This window comes from Emys orbicularis, chromosome 14, assembly GCF_028017835.1.
Source record: "Emys orbicularis isolate rEmyOrb1 chromosome 14, rEmyOrb1.hap1, whole genome shotgun sequence".
NCBI classification, from domain to species: Eukaryota; Metazoa; Chordata; order Testudines; family Emydidae; genus Emys; species Emys orbicularis.
The window spans coordinates 30562638-30580613 of record NC_088696.1 but is presented as its reverse complement, the minus strand read 5'-3'; the positions used below and the strand labels follow the sequence as shown (position 1 = coordinate 30580613).

The 17976-nt window shown below is 36.8% G+C and overlaps 1 protein-coding gene across 1 annotated transcript in view; it reads left to right on the top strand.

Annotated features, from left to right (window-relative positions):
• Window positions 1–17976, top strand: part of RPGRIP1L (RPGRIP1 like) — a 125524-nt gene that overhangs the window by 98933 nt on the left and 8615 nt on the right. Inside the window, exons 23-24 of the mRNA XM_065416580.1 lie at window positions 8808–8991; window positions 15134–15218. Of these exons, the coding sequence (XP_065272652.1) occupies window positions 8808–8991; window positions 15134–15218 (269 nt within the window). The remainder of the gene's footprint in view (window positions 1–8807; window positions 8992–15133; window positions 15219–17976) is intronic.

The following is a 17976-nucleotide window of genomic DNA, read 5'->3' as shown; positions in this document are numbered from 1 at the left end:
TGAATGGACTATAAGGTGGATAGAAAGCTGGCTAGATCGTCGGGCTCAACGGGTAGTGATCAACGGCTCCATGTCTAGTTGGCAGCCGGTTTCAAGCGGAGTGCCCCAAGGGTCGGTCCTGGGGCCGGTTTTGTTCAATATCTTCATTAATGATCTGGAGGATGGCGTGGACTGCACTCTCAGCAAGTTTGCAGATGACACTAAACTGGGAGGAGTGGTAGATACGCTGGAGGGTAGGGATAGGATACAGAGGGACCTAGACAAATTAGAGGATTGGGCCAAAAGAAACCTGATGAGGTTCCACAAGGACAGGTGCAGAGTCCTGCACTTAGGACAGAAGAATCCCATACACTGTTACAGACTAGGGACCGAGTGGCTAGGCAGCAGTTCTGCAGAAAAGGACCTAGGGGTTACGGTGGATGAGAAGCTGGATATGAGTCAACAGTGTGCCCTTGTTGCCAAGAAGGCTACCGGCATTTTGGGCTGAATAAGTAGGGGCATTGCCAGCAGATCGAGGGACGTGATCGTTCCCCTCTATTCGACATTGGTGAGGCCTCACCTGGAGTACTGTGTCCAGTTTTGGGCCCTACACTACAAGAAGGATGTGGAAAAATTGGAAAGAGTCCAGCGGAGGGCAACAAAAATGATTAGGGGGCTGGAGCACATGACTTATGAGGAGAGGCTGAGGGAACTGCGATTGTTTAATCTGCAGAAGAGAAGAATGAGGTGGGATTTGATAGCTGCTTTCAACTACCTGAAAGGGGGTTCCAAAGAGGATGGATCTAGACTGTTATCAGTGGTACCAGATGACAGAACAATGGGTAATGGTCTCAAGTTGTAGTGGGGGAGATTTAGATTGGATATTAGGAAAAACTTTTTCACTAGGAGGGTAGTGAAGCACTGGAATGGGTTACCTAGGGAGGTGGTGGAATCTCCTTCCTTAGAGGTTTTTAAGGTCAGGCTTGACAAAGCCCTGGCTGGGATGATTTAGTTGGGATCAGGTCCTGCTTTGAGCAGGGGGTTGGACTAGATGACCTCCTGAGGTCCCTTCCAACCCTGATATTCTATGATTCGGGTTTGTTGTGTTACAGTTTCTTTTTTATAAGATATAACTACTTCATATTTTATCCCGAATGTCATGTAAACAGCTGGTACACTCATTCTGTAACCTCAACATTGCCTAACTCCCTACAGACAGACAGAACAGAAGTGAGAGCTCTTTCCATTTCATCCATTAATATCTAAGGAGTCCTCCTAGCTTTTGAAATTAAAGGTAACTGAAGCCCACATAGCATTTGCAATAATTTTCATGTGTGAATAGATGGTACTGAGGTGTCTAACTGGTTATTGAGGTTGACACTTAGTACTTTACTGTCACTTCATCCAGTTCTTGAAAAATGAGTGGTCAGTGTTTTACCATCGAAAAATCAAATTACTCTCTTCCTTGTGCTAGGCTGCAGTACAGAAGTGTGGGTTCCAACTGCACCGTTACAGTAACAATTATCTTTGCTGCATGCATAGCACTACTTGGAGAGGAGGAGGGAGCATTACAAAGCCATTGGAGCTTGTAAACGCTGCAAGTCAAATAATTCCAGATATTTATCTTTTTTTATTTATTCCTCTTTAAAAAGAAAAATTTGTCAACTAGGGGCAGAGTCGAAGGGGAATGTGTGAAGAAAGCTTAAGCATAGCCAAGCTCAGGAGGAATCCCAAACAGCGTTTTATGTTATGTAAAGTTAACAGCAAAAGCAAACCACATAAAGGAAGGAAGTTTGGACAATATCCTCTGTGTGTCTGAGAACAGCATTAGGAGCAAAGTGCAAATGCCCCCTGCTTATACATAGGTTTAATGCTGTCATTAATGGTCATTTAGTAAGTAGAGTTTCAGATCCCCGCAATACCTTTTAGAGTATTTTCTAAGGTATTTGGTGTATAAGACCAAATGTAGAAAAGTTTTGGTTATGTGTACGCCGTTGGTGTGTGTGTATTAGAGGTCCCCCTCTATGCAATCCACAGAAAATAGGAGTTGTAAGAGCCCCCTAGCTATAAAGTTTTGACTCTTTAGCTCCCTCTATAGCTACTCATGCGTTTAGCTCTGGAGGTTCCCAATTCAGTCCCCTGTGCGTCAGCAAAAACAGTTCGCCCTCTCATGTGTGCTTAAGGAAATAATGTGACTTGTGGGGTCTATTTTTATGCAGTGTTCTATAAGGAAATAAACTTGACAAAGAATGTTAAATGGTGAGCTAATTCTGGGCTCAATTATGCCTTATAGACACTCCACCCCCCGTGTAGGGAACAGTGCAGAATCTCACTGCCCCTGAAGAGCCCCTCAGCATGCAAGAGAAGTGAGCCCTCTGCATAATTCATTAGATAGGTACAGTGTGTAGTCCCTTCTGCAACAGTCCAGCTCTCCTGGCTAATTTGGATGAGGAGCAGGGCTGTGGCCCTGTTTCCTCCCTGCCTTCAGCCTCTCTCTTTTTGGGAAGGTGGAGCAAGGGAGGGCAATTTACAGGTAGCAGTCCCTGCCATGTAAGAGAGCTCAGGTACTACAACATAATTAGTCCATTGTAGGGGAGGCTCCTTACTGCACACATTCAAGGGCCAGGTGCAATTTGATTTTTCTCTTTATAGAATGAAAAACAGTACTCCCTTAATGAAACTCATATAATGAGTCATATTTACAGAAATAATTTCTTAGTCCTAGTCCACTTCTTCGCTCATATGAGAGGTGGATGCCCAAATCTTTCTTTTTCCTTCACCCCATATTTTATACATTAAGTCTTTGTGTTTAGGGGGGGGAATAAAGTGTCAAATAAGCTGGACATCTAAAAACTGCAGTCAAGGAAATTTCATTCGTTGTTGAAATATTCAGTATAGCCTCATCTAAGTCTTATTTTATATCTAACTTATGTAGTATCTCACCACTAGTATTTAAAAAGTCAGAGCTGAGAAATACAACGTAAGATGAACATAACTACTCAGTATCATTTTGACAAAGAATCTAATACTGGCACTCTGACAGATAAGAGAGCTGCAAACTCTGCATGATTCACTTTTTACCTCAGGAGTCTACACAGGTTTCATTTTTTGGCTAACTATCAAATGTAGATGTTTGATACTTTGGTAGCAATTTAAATTTGTACATGAATTTACAGATATGAAATCTTAATTAAATAATTCAGTCGAAGCAAAAAAATATGATTCTGACAGACTTGATGTGCTCCTTTAGGTTTCCTGCCTCCATTCTTACAAGCCTACTCTCAAATTCTTTCTCTCTGTGAAGAACTTTGCCACCAAAGCACAAGAAGAGTATAGATTTTCTATAGTAATAGTTCAAGTCTCCATCTGGCAGACAGCTAATATAAAGAAAGGGCACATGGATACCACCTTCTCCCACAGGTTACCATAATTTCCAAATGACTAGTTAAAGCAGAAGGGGAGAAAGCTAGAGCAATATTTGAAGATGATTCCTTCTAAGCATAACTTGTATTAATGTGCCATGGCAGTGATTGAAAAAGGATAATTCTCATTTCCATGACCATTGTTTCTGCAAAATCCCAACCAAGAGATCTTTTTTAAATTGTGGGTTTAATAAGGGTCTGACAGATGAGAGTGCTATTAAGAAACTGACATTTTTATCTCAATCACATGATCTGGGTCAGGGTTGTCAAAGGAATTATTGCTGTCATCTGTTGAGTGAGTATCTACTGGATCCAGACTGTTGGTTTGTTAACAGAACCACAGTTCACATTGTCATGCATCTCTAATCAATAAAATCAATCAGACTGGCATTCTTGTGGCAACAGTGTCAGAGGGAGGTGAAAAAAACCCCACTGTTTTATTTACTTTTCAATCACTTTTGCTTACTCAGGTGTTAGCTGTATTTTGAGCTGTGAAAAAACCCAGGTTTTTAAAGAAAATAATCCAGTTATTTTTTTCAGTGTTAATTGGGTTTTATCATTGTGTTTTTCATTAATTCTTGATCTTGTGTTATTCACATGTATTTGTATGCATATAACCTATTTGAAAGTGTTTTGTTACTAGAAACATTAATTTATTATTGTAAATACTAATTTCAGCCTGTGTTCTAAAATGTAAAAACTAAAAAAGGAGTGATGAGAACTTCAAGGTTAGGCCAGTTAGGAAACCATAAGAAAGTTATAGAACATTCAAACTTTTAAAAAGGTAATTGGTGAAAGAGGTGTTGCTAACAGGGGGAATCAACTGGCATTGGATATGGAAAGGAGGATTGTGTATGGAGCTGTGAACTATTGGGAAGCTTGATTTGCTAGAATCTAAAACTTCAGGAAGGAGGGGAAAGACATCTGATATCATGGTTCTATGTAAAGCTGGCTAGCTTAGCTTGTTTTTCAGGCTTCAGTTTTCAGTATTGAATTTACTAGCTGGTGGTTTCTCATTCAGTCAGCAGTAAATGTGAACAGTAGTAAATGCATTACTGCATAACAATGCACAAAATGATCGATTTAAAGGAAAGGTTGAATCAATATTCCCTGGATATATACTCCCCAGACATATTTAAATTCACAAGTCTGCTACTAGTGGCTGCAAGTGAAGAAACTGAGAAAAAATGAAAGGAAGAATTAAAATAACCAGAATTAATACAAGTTGGTTGGTAAAAAGAAAAAAAGTGCCTGCTGCAACATTTATGTGAGTGGGTCTTTGTCCAAAGAAAAGGGTGTTGCCCCTGTAAGGCCTCTCTTAGAGCAGGTGGGACGAAGATGGAAAATTTACTGGGCAGGAAGCAGTTGGGGTCAGGTTAGGACAAGGTCACTGCATTGCTCTTCCTGTTGACTAGAAGCGCTGGGGAAGTATTTCTATCCCATGCAGCCTTGTAGAGGCACTCCTTTACCAGGATCAGGGTGGCAGCACCCACCCAGACATGAACTTGGCAAAAGGACATGTTGTGGACATTAGGCTAGTTGCCCTTTCCCTTCCCCTCACTGCCATATTGGCTGAGGTGGTTGGGTTTTTTGCCTTCGCCATAGCTAGTCTGGAGTAGAGTAGGGGGGTTAGGTTATAGTGTCGCAACTTCATACATAAAACTTGTGGAAGATACTCAGGTACTCGGTATGGAAGGGATATGGTTGTTGAATAAAATGGATTGGAAAATGATTTGAAGGGAAGCATCCTGTAAGATCGCCAAATCAGTGGAGGTTGGGGCTCCTCTGTCTCCTCATCAGGGAGCTCCCCCCCCACTTTTTCTGGCCCCCTTTAAGGGAGTTACGGAAAGGGGTTTGGAGTTCTACATCTGGATAGTGGAAAACAAACTCCTCTCCTTCATGCAGTGTACAATTGGTTGCCAGGTTCTCCCAGATATTATAAGTGAATAAAGTTATGCCCTTATTAAACCACATCTATGAGTTCCTGTCTTTCTTCTGGCATGGACAGACAATGAGAAATGACTCTGTAATGGCCAGAAACATCCAAGCATGTTACTGCCTAAAACTATTGATTCTGAGGGTGAAATCTTGGTCCTTTGGAGTTTTCCCATTGATTTCACTGGGGTCAGGATTTCATCCTGGGTCTGTAAAGAAACTGCAGAATATAGAATACTAGTTGCTGTAGATGCCATCCAAGAGTGCATAGAAACATATTCCAGGTTTGTCTTTGCTGTTTGCTCAGACAAAAAAAAATTAAATGAAAAAGCCAAGAAATAACTGCAACTACTCTAAACTTCTGATGTCTGAGTATTCAACACATTACTTAAACCTTCTTGAAAAAGAAGTAGCATCTAACACAGTCCTAAAACACACTGTGGGAGTTCAAAGATTCTTCTAAGTTCATCAGCCTCATAAGGCCAGACCTTCAGCTGGTGTCAACTGGTGTATTTCTAGCTGAAGTCAGTGAAGCTATGCTTATTTACAAGGGCTGAGGATCTGGCCTGTCTTTTGGTTTGTTTGTTTTTTCCCTTGAAGTATAGGATAACTGAAGCCCAATAATACTCAATGGAACTATAATATAAATTTCTATAATAGAATCCAAACACCCTATGTATGTTGAAATGAAGTCTGAGGAGGATTTTCAGCAATGCATAGCACACAGCTTAAATTACAAAGGTCTCTCCAGAGAGGCATTAAACTTGACTTGACAGATCACAGACTGATGATAATATTGTTTCATTCTTAGGTATCTAAATATAAAAAAAATACTCCTATAGATGATTAGAAGCAACATGTAACTGAACTATGCTAACACTAATACCATACACTAATTAATGCAAGCCAAAATCCTGAAATATTAAATGATGTATCATTGGTTTAATAACAGTCTATCAGTAGCACAAATTGTTCTATCATTACTGCAACAACCCATATAATCCATTGAAACATTTCTTAAATTTTGTTTTATTATTACATCAACAACAAAATGTTGAATTTCCATCAAAACAGAATTATTTGAAGGGAAATAAGTGGTCATGATAAACTAGTTATTTTTCACTGTAATTAAACCTAGTAGGTGGGCTGTGGAGAATAAAGAAAAATCTAACACTTAGAGAAACAGAAAAATATAAATATATAATTTTCTGCAGCCTAGTACCAAAAACTGTAGTTTAAAACTTCATTCATAGCTGATATTAGTTGTGACATTTATTTTTATTTATACTAAATGTGTGGTTTTTATACTAGTAGTGAAATATGACTTCAATACTAGCTGTTAGTCTTTAGCAGTTGCATAGTTTGATTTGCAAATGTAAATTATCTTTAAAAAAAAATCAACTTATGTTTTCTTTATTATAGACTACGTTGCATGCTTCATAATAATAAAACCATGACTCTAAATATTCTTTTTTAAAGTCTAGAGCAATTCATTTATTTTTCTTTTAATTTTGTAACAATGCAACTTACAATTATTTGTCGCCTTAAAAATTAGAAAGCAGTATGCCATCAATAGGTGGATTTTCCCCTCTCCTCTGTCTGAAAATGGAAAGTAATATAAATGTTTTTTTCCTGTAGCATACTATTACAAATGCTAAATATGTCAAACAAAATTTTAAGTTATGAGAAAAGACTTGATAATACAGTATATTTGGTTTTCACTTATAAACTATTGTATGTGTACAAACTAGTTTGACATAACTGCTAAATAATTTTTCGGGGGGAGAACCCCTCAGAATATCACTTTAAATGCATCTGCTAATATATCTGTACAATGCAAAAAGAAAAGAGTTGTTTCTGAAGTAAAATTAGACAATAGAGCCAATTTCATTTTTTATGCATGTGAATGTAGAGTGCTTGAGGTTATTAGTTGAAACCGAGTAACCTTTCTTGGCTTTCATCTCTTTCTTTTTGAATTTGAATATGAAAAGCATATTCAAGTCAAAGACCATCACTTTAATGACATTTGGCAGTCATTTGATTTATTAGGTTTTAGAAAAAAAATTCCTTTAAATATTTCATCATACTATGCTAATCCTAGTAATATTGCCAGCTGAAGCCGTGTACCTGTATTAGTGGAGACAGAATGGTGTGGAATTTTCTCTGTCATCCTAGTAAAATTTCCATGAATCTACTGAATAATAAAACAACCTTATTGAAATATTCAGATTTGGGTTTTTAGTTAAAGTGTCTTAGGATACATAATAAAAGAAAATGTCTTTTGAAGGAGGGGGTAAAATTACTTCATCAAATATTGAAGGGGCTTGACAGCAATGAAAATTTTTCTTTATGAAGGATATTTTTACAATAGGATACTCATGCTTTTCAATGTGATTAATTATATAAATATGCTTTGAAATGCATCAGCAACCACCATGATGTGGGTGAATTTGCTGTTCTTACACTGAAGTCTAGCAAACTGATCTTCTAAACATGTCTTATTTTTGAATTTTATAATTGTTACTTCAGATGATTTGAATTTAGAACCAGAAGTCTTCAAACACCACATAGGAGAAATAGTCATTAATGCAGATAACTTTAAAAAAAAAAAAGTTAAGAAAAACTTGACAGTTGTGAACTGCGAGGAGTGCTATTTGCTCTTTGAAGAACAGAATCTCATCCTTTGAATGTTCATCTGTGTAGTCTAATTTTGAAATCACAGTGGTTTTTCTTTCTTTGAAATCACAGAGTTATTCAAGGAAATGTTTGTGACCCCCCTCTGTTATGTTTGACTCCTAAACTCTCCATAGTAGGGTACAGTACATTATAAAGTTAACAAACAAAACAAACATACACAAAAACCTGCCAAGATTGCAAAAATAGCAAAGGGGTACAAAGCAACAGTTTCAAATATAAAAATGTCAAAATTAAGACAAAAATATAAGGAAAAAGAAAGTATGTTGAAGGCCAATTTAGAGTTTTTAAATGTACTGTCAAAATATCCATTTAAACATTTATTTAATTTAACTAGACTAGGTGAGTTTAATATGTGAAATTTCCATGACCCGTAAGTACTGTATTACTTCATGTGACATCATATGTTCTATATCAGATCTAGTTTAATAGCAACGCAATCTTGAGTAGGCATATAGTGATAGTCATCCAGCTGGAAAAGTTAGATCCATAATATTGTTGAGACTTTTTCAAGTGGGTTACTAAATGATGATAAATGTATATACAACACCTTTGCTACTGTGTTGGAAGTATTTTCAACCTCAAATACAAATGAGGAGTCTATTGCAAAAACAGTTAACTGCAAACACAGGGGCATTAGAACCTCAGTGTATCTCTGTCATAATAAATCATGTTTCACCGTACAAAACATCCCAGTGACTTACATGTTTGTTTGTTCAAGTTGACATTACAAGAAATATGGTGTGTTTATTGTTTGTTTGTTTGTTTTTAAAACAGTCAATAGAAAAAATTCGGATTGAGATTATATCCCTAAGTCTCACTGATTCCCGAGTTGCAATGGATGACACAATACAGCGACTGTTTGTAGAATGCAGATTCTACAGTTTCCTTGCAGAAGAGACACCAGTGTCACTTCCTAAACCAAAAAGTGGACAGTGGGTTCACTACAATTATAGCAATGGTAAGTATGATATATTTGTGAACACCCTCATGTCTTCTATTAAAGTCAGTCCTATAAAAAATGTTTAATAAATTCTGATTCCTTAACTCTTTTGATTACAGTAAAGTTAGTAGATATTCCAGTTGTATCTGCCATTTTTAAATATTCTTTTAGAAAATAGTACAGATGCCATATAATTAATATATATATATATATATAGATATATATACACACACACACACACACATATAGGGGTTTATCTCTGCTGGTGCAGATTCTCATAGCTGCTTTGAAATCAATGAAGCTATGACAATTTACATCAGCTGAGAATGTGTCACATAAAATGTAAACAATTTAATTTATTGAAAATGGAAATACCTATAGAATACCAGAGACTAAATTATCTTTATCATATTTTAAACAAAGTGTTTAACCATCATACTACAAAAGAGTCAAAACCACCCAGAAAGTCATTAATCAATAGAATCACATAGAATTCCAACATCCAAACACAAGTTTAATGAAAAATCATATAATTAGATGTGCCTATATCTTTGGAACATACAGCATTGTTTTAAGCATAGTCTCTTTGCCAAACAGGAAGTTATTACTGCTGTAGTAAAGGCTGCTAATATTTTGATTGTGAGTCTTGAATTCTAAGTGACTTCACATTATCTCAACCTTGAAACTTGATGTACTTGCTGTATTTTTTTCTATTTAACTACAAAAGTCTATTCATATATTACTCAATCCAAGCTTCAGAAATGTGATGTGGTCTTAAATATGAGAACTTGAGGTCTTCTCTAACTAAAGTACATAGGAACAGGTCAACTGATGTGATAGTTTTGGCGAACTGGGGAGATACCTTCAAATCGAAATTAGATTTGGAAACCAAAATATATAATCCATATATAACCAATATAGAATGGCCTTTATTAACAGGTATAAGAATGAGTGATCTTATGTACTATAATCCCTAAAGCACATTAATGGGCCCTTAATATATGAGGCCTACACTATTTTTAGAAGTGCTGATTCAGTAAAGTTGGACTGTTAGACTAACATCAGGTAGCAAATGAAGAAAGAAATAGACATACTGGGTGAAATCCTGGCCTCATTGACGTCAATGGCAGAACTTCCTTTGACTTCAGTGGGGCCAGGAACTGAATCACAGTGGTGGTCTAGAGACAGGAAAAAACAGAAATGGTTTGGTGATGTATGTAAAAAGATTAGCAGTAGGACAGTTCTTAAACTATACTGACAATCTGTATTAATAATATTGCAATTTCTAATAATTTTTTGGTGAATGTCAATTTTGGGTGTTTTTTCTTAAATCCCCAGGTCTGGAGTCATGTGATTATGTGAGACACTCAGCTTTCATTTAAAAACTTTTTAAAAGTTTCTAATGCTTATGATTGCTAAACCCTAAAGGCCCAAACATCAGAATCCAGAATTTATTATTTTTAAAATCTCATTGCTTTTTAAGTCAGTATCATGACTTTTGGTTGTGACTTGTGATTTTTGAATGATTGGGGTTGGCAATAATACATTTAATTGTTTTTAACTTTACTAATCAAAACCTGGGATATAACAACCCTGTTTTTCCATTTGCTGTTGTAATGTAAAACTGTTTTCATAACTTAGAATATCCTAGCAAATAATTCTTTAGAAATACTTTTTGTCTTAAAGGCTACAATGTTCTAATTTGCAGCACTTTTCCAATACAATTGATTTATTCTTGCTACTGTTTTACTTCGATAACTGGTCCTCTAATTTCTACTTAATACTGGCTTTGCATATAAGGGAAAAGTCCTAATGAATTTGCTGTTTGATAATGTCAGTGAGGAGGCCAATAATCTAATAGTAATGAATTCTGTGTGTGTGTGTGTGTGTGTGTGTTTACTATAGCTTTATTCCATCTCTTATTCATCCCTAATTAGATTTGAGTATGTAGAATATTTGGGGTTAATTGAATATTTTCTTTAATAAAAATGAGATTTACATGCGGAGAAAGAAATGTACTTTGAGCTTAGAGGCAAGCTAATAGTCTTCTAGATTTTGTATGAAAAAAATCATAGTAAATCCACAAGTAATTTAAGAAATCATTAATTCTGGTAAATAAAACCTTATTGAGTTTTTATTATTTTATTTATAACTGAAGCAGTGTTACGTTTTTGTTTTTTAAATGCTGTTATGTCTTAGCTGACATAGAATGATCTGTTGGAATCTTTGGTTAATAAGGAACAGTTATTTTAATTATTTAACACTTACATCACCACCTTAACATTTGTGATTTCATTATGAGATAGATGCAGACTAGCTTTACAATTAGTAAAAACAAATCTTGTAAAAGAATAATATCTTCGATAATCTCAGTTGATCAGTGCATGGAAGAGCCAATCCACAAAATGAATTCCCCATTTCTAGGCAGAAACAGGGTAGTACCCCTATCGGTAATTCTCTGTAGCTCCCCATAAATGGAGCTCTGCTGTACTCAGAGAACAGGGAGGGAAGCAAATCTCTTAGATTTTGGCATGGAAATCTTGGTTGGAGGTTTAGAGCTGCATTATGTCACTGTAAATTCCCTATGTAGCTGTCCTTTGGGACAGGCTCCGCAAGTAAATTTTCCTAAAAATCCATGAGTGCTTCCAAATCTACAGCCCCCCAAACCATCCCAGGTAAGGCAATAGTGCGAGGAAAACTTAATCACCTCTTCTTCATCTCAGGCTTCTTCCTACAGTTTTTCTTTCACAAGAGGGGGTGATCTGAGCCATAATAAGTTTATTCACATAGACTTTTCAATACAGGTGAAACATTTAGAATAAAATTAGTGTCTGCTAACTATATGAATGCCACGTCAAAGTACACATTTCAGAGTGAACCTAGCTTTTATTTCATACAGTCTGAAAAATATGGGGAACATTTTGAGGATCCAGGTAAAGCCCACATTTTGTTCGACCTGGAATAAGTAGGTACATTGAGATTTGACTCTTAATTTCACCTAAAATTTATTTTCAGGACAATACAAAAGATCAGGTTTAGTTGACAAACATTGATAACAAGGAAACAGCATTTATATTTCATAGGGATGGAAAATATTGCTATAAGAATGCTGAGAAGGCAAGAAAGTGGTAAGGAAATAAGATAAATGATAGCAGGTCTGAAGAATGTTATCTTTGCTTTATATAAACCTTCCAGGGAATTGACAATAGAATGGAAAAGATTAATGAAATCTTCCAAAGTTTTTATGAGACTTATACAGATCAGAAGCCTTTGTCTCTGAGGAGTGAAGAGTTGATTATGTGGACAAAATGGAGTTACGTTAGTAGATGAAGAGGATACAGAACTTCTGATTTCCTGGTTAATGGTGCGATACATTTTGGTTTCAAAATAAATTAATGAAGGGGCTGGACTCTAAGGGAAGATGGGTTCCTTGGTAAAATTCTGTAACAACGTTAAGGCAATATTAGCCCTAATATTGGAAAGCACTCTTGATTATATAGTTCAAAGAGATGAACTACACAGCAACACTAGTTGAGGCATTGATTCCTCATAATTGTGATGGGACCCCTGTTTCAGCATTTACAGTAAATACCTCTTATTAGAGTGGTCCCAGCAAGTATTAAAGAACTTAAACACAATCTTCTGTACTGATATTATGGTGGCTGTCTTGGAATACACCATACCAGTAATCTTTAATGAGGTACAGGAGCTTCAAAATCTTTCAGCTTTTAGGGTTACTTTGGAACAAATTGAAAATTATCATTCTGGATACAAACTGCCATTAGTTAGTGTTAGATAGTCCTCCAACTATTGGACACAAATATGAGATGCTGTATGCTTTGGAGCAGTGTTGTAATCCTGAGTTTTGAGCATTTGAAAGCATAGTTATTCACCACTGAATCTAAAAACCAAAGTTTCTCATCACTATGGTTAGTCATCCTCCACCCAGGCTTGCCTGAGTTTCTTAAGATACACACTGTACATGCTAGATTCTCCATGGGTGAGAAATGAATTCAGACTGTTCAGCTTTGAATATAGATTTTCATTATTATAGAATAGTTTCAGATTTAGAATTAGTAGATTTAGGAAACTTCAGCCACGGTCGGGAAGTCGCTGGTGATGTGGCAACTCCTTTGAAGTTGTTTGGTTGTCCACCTGTCTGCCTGCTGCCTCCCCATCAGTTCCTTCAGGGGTCCCTGGAGTTTTCAGTTGTGCAAATAGCACATGTGGGAAGGCATCCACACACCCAGAGGAATACCAGATGGCAGTGATAACTGATTTTGCTATCTGCCAGTATAAGTAAGCAGAGATGCTGACGATGGAGGACTGAGAGGATTTAGGGGTCTGACAAACTGTGATGACTCCTATAGACTATTGATCCTTTGCTTTCCTTTAACCAGAGGATGCAAAAATGATGTGATTGCAGGAAGACTCCAGATCTCAATGATGTTGACTGTTACCTGGAAATAACTTATACTAATAAGGATGCTTGTTTCTTTGCTCCTGCTGGAGAGGTGGGGATCGGGAAATGGATTTGGATTAATCCCAGCTCCACTGATCATGTTCATACAATTAACTGGGAACACTGGAGAGCCCAGGACTCTGTAAAGCATGCTGTTTGTAGCAATTCTTCTCTTCATAAAGATTTGAGAAGCCCATCTGTGAGGAATTAGATTGAGCCTCCATAGAACTCTTTGAACTTCTGGATCCCAATTCTCTCTATTCCCCAGTAGGATGCATAATTCCCATTGAAGTAAATGTGTGTTACTCATACCATGAGGAGTGGAAGTGGTAGAAATCAGGCACCCAAGAGTGTGTAAATTGTAGACTCCTGTTAGCAGGAGATGAGGGATGAGAAATCCTTAATGTGAGATGGAGAGAGGAAGAGGTATTCCCGTGTGTGTATAATATGGTGTGATGAGAGGGAGGGTAAAGGGGGATTTCTTAGTGGTGAAGGGAGAGTAAGGAAGAGATTCCTTAAATAGGAAAAGGAGAAAAGCCATTTCTCTGTTCACATCTCCTTCACATGATCTTCCAAAAACACCCCCCAATCGGAGATAATGGAGTGGTGAGTCCCCTCCAGTCCTGCAATCATGAGTTCAGCAGGGGAAGTAGGACTGTTCATGTGAATGGAATGGAAAAAAAGGAAAAACGTAATAGACACAATATCTGTCATATACATTAGAGATGGAACAGATTTAGGAGTTCCCAGCCAGCCTGACCCCTGGAAGTCAATGGACAGGTGTTCCCTACAATATGATTTCCACTGCTTGAAATTGTTGGGTTTTAATTGTCCCTATCTGATGGCGTTTACACCTGTTCCGCTTTAATACATCTTTTCAGGAAGTTTCTCAACCTGAAATCTTTCTTAATGTAATTTCTTTACCCCTAGTTTCACCTCCATGCAGTGAATCTAAATAATTTCTCCTCTCCCTTGCTTTTTAAACCCTTCTAATTCTTGTAGACTGTTACTATGTCCTAAGAAAGAGCCCCCTTTCCAATGAAGGAAGTCCATGCCAGAAACCTTCATATGGAGTTTTCTAAAACCCTTTTTCTAATTTTCTCATCATGGTTTTACTGTCAGTCACTTTAGTGGTACAAAAAATGTAAGTGGTGGGTGTGTTTTTAAACTGAAGCAATACAGCTTTTTTTTTTTTTTAAATAAACATCAGGCTGTGGATTTCCTCAATCCACTGGTCTAGATGCCTCTCTTATTGCGTGTTGTGGCAGGAGAGGAGGATTAAATTACCGAGGCTGTCAGAAGGGACAAGCATTCTGCCATACATTATCATTATCACTAGCTTCTTGGGTGAAAGAAAATGCAGTAAATCCTCTCATATACAAAGCAATAAAGACCACTGGCTTTTACAGTCATGACTGCCAGTGCTGTTAAGAGAAAATGACAGCCATGTGGCACACTTAGATGCTGCTTCTATCTTTTCTGACATTGTGCACATAAAAGTGGCAGTGACATGCCATTAGATCACATGACTGTTTAGATTTAATTCTTGCTTTCATTGTTGCATTTCTTAGGAAGCACTGAGGAAGGAAACTTGTTTTTTCTCATCTTTTTTTCTCTAAATGCCAAAACCAAGATTATTCTAATTTTAGTTTATAACTAATTATCATATTCATTTGGGGTTTTTGGTTTGCTTTCCAGTGATTCACGTGGATAAGGTGAATAACCATGCAAGGAGAGAATTCCTAAAGTCTGTACTTCAAGAATCAGAGTTGAATACTGGCAGGTAAATATTGGTGGTGAAACACACCAGACAAAATCTTTGTAAATATATGCATACAGTCTGTGACATGGCATACCTTGTAACAATTTCTTGTTGAAGAAATATCTATGAGAAGTTGTTAGAATTTAACACCAACTCAGGATAGCTTAAGATTGATTTAACTTCCCAGTAGTATGTTATAACTGCATATTATAGTTGACTGCAATATAAAGCAGAGCTGTGGCTCTACTATAGTATTTTACATTTTATGGCATGTGATATGCCTTCCAGTGACATGAATTGCATGTGTCACACTGGCTTGTCAGCCACCTAAACTTTGATGTGGTGACATGCCTGTCCTTCACTGAGTGGTTTTTCATGTGCCTTGAAACAATGCAACCCTCTCTCACTGTTCGTAAAAACAATTTCTATTGTGTCACATTTTGTTCAGCACACAATGTTCTGGGAAAGTTAAGTAAATGAATATTATCAATGTTATATCTGTGACAGATTTAAAAGTGCATTTATGAATTAAGATAATCCATTCATTGCTTGCTGATCTCCAAGTATTCTAGGGAGTGTAGGAAATCCACAGGGTGTCTTGAGTCCTGAATTTAGTCTAAAACTGTGTATAAGTTCATGTAGCAGACTGATGTTAGCTACATAAATGACAAAGTTTGAGCGTAAATTAATTGTACCGGCGCTAACTGTCATTTACTATATTTGTTCAGGTCCAAACTTCTTTGGATGATAGCATACATATTATTTGTTTTTACTAAAAACAAACAAAAAACTCAACAATACTTATTGGAGGCCAGCCATCACAAATTTAGAGGACCCATTGATGTGAAGATCCATGCCATTTACAGGATAGTGGAATACCTGCTAATTGTGTTTGAAGTATGGGGTCATTTAATTATTTACATATTCACAGATACCCAGTGACATGTCTCTCTTTCTTCCATTTAACTTTAAAATTGAGTTCCATCCCTTGGCCAGAAGACAATTTTTAATTAAATCGGACAGGAAGCAGATCCCATAAGAGCATGGAAATATCACATCAGAAGCACTTTGACCTTCCAAAATACAAATAATTTTTCATTTCAACAAATAAGCAGAGGGCTTCAGTTTTATCATGTAAATTAGCAAGTTGGAGAACACAGTATACTAGAGAATCCTACAGCACTGAAAACAGTCTTGTTTTTTTCTACCAAGGGTACATTCAGTGCGACAAATAACTATTTCATGTAGGCCAAATACAATAATTATATTCATTTCAGACATTTGCCAAGCAGCATCTGAGCCATCTTGCAGAACAGCTCATAGCCACTATGAATAACGAAAGGAAGTAGAAACAGCAATGGCATTCTCACCATAACAAAAAACCCTTCTCTTTGTGCTCACTTTCACTTAAATTTATTTTGTGTTGGTGGGACATTTATCATAGCTTAGAGCCCTGGACTATGGAGATATTTGAATTCTGCACTGACTCAACATGAGGACAAGAGGCTTGCTACTAGTCCAGTCTCCTGTCCTGTTCCAACAATGGGACCGCTAGGAGAGGAAACCCATGGCATGATCCTCCCCAAACGCCATTGGTTTTGGACCTTGCTCATTTTAAAACTAGCTTAGCTGCTTCCTCAACACGTTTGCTATCACAAGGCCTTATATAATAACATCCGGGCTTTTTTAGCTGAAACAGGAACTAAACTAATGCTTTAAAGTTCAGGAAATCAAATGATTATGAATATAAATATCAGTCAAAATTGGCTGCACATGGTCAGGGCAAACATTTTGGTGTTTTATAAATGCAGTTCTATGACGGGAGTACAAATTCAGGTTTTGGTGGGGAGAGATCACCTTGTGCAGCTTTTCAAACCTTACCCTATCATATGCAACGCTGATGAAGTGACATTGTAAGGACACTTAAATACTACAGTGATGGGGTGCTATATTAGAACCTCCATAAATATGTGGCCAAGATGGTAGACATAATATCCAGTTTTGCTCTTCTGGGAGGAAAATCACGGTAATGAAAGCCCTTTGAGAGATGGAAAGAAGTAAAAAAGAGATGAAATTCAGAAATCCTTAGGTCTTCATGAGAAGATCCACACACATTCCTGGTAAATATATTCTTACATGTGAAATTAGTCTGATAAATAGCATATCTCCACTCTCATCCATTATCATTTTCTTAAAGAACAGTGTGTCTTTCTTTTAAACTTTCCCTTTATTATTTTAGTAGTTTAGATTTAACATAGTACTGTAATGTGTTTGCTTTTTTTTTTTTTTTTTTTTTTTTGGTCTCTGCTGCTGCCTGATTGCGAACTTCTGGTTCCAAGTATGTGGTTGACCGGTCAGTTTGTAACTCTGGTGTTCGTAACTCAGGTTCTACGGTATTGGAAGCCAAATGCTGTTGCCATTGGTGTTTGATCTTCTGGATCACTTTAAAAGTTAAAGTACTCTCTAAAGCCACATCTACGGTATAAATACAGGGATTAAATCTCATTGACGTTGATATTTTCATAGATTTTTAATATAACATATTTGGTAATAAGCTGCAAAGCCAACTTTTGTGATGTGACCAAATCTGATTAAAGTGCTACTGAAAATAATAAATTTCACATTGTATCTTCATGTTCCTTTGAGGGTCTATATTTACAGGTAAACAAATGCAATTTAACATGGCAGTTCATATAGTCAAAAGACATATATTCTGGCTGTTCGTTAGAAAATAATGTTTTAAAATTAACTCAAGTGTTCTCCATTTTTCCTACTGTTC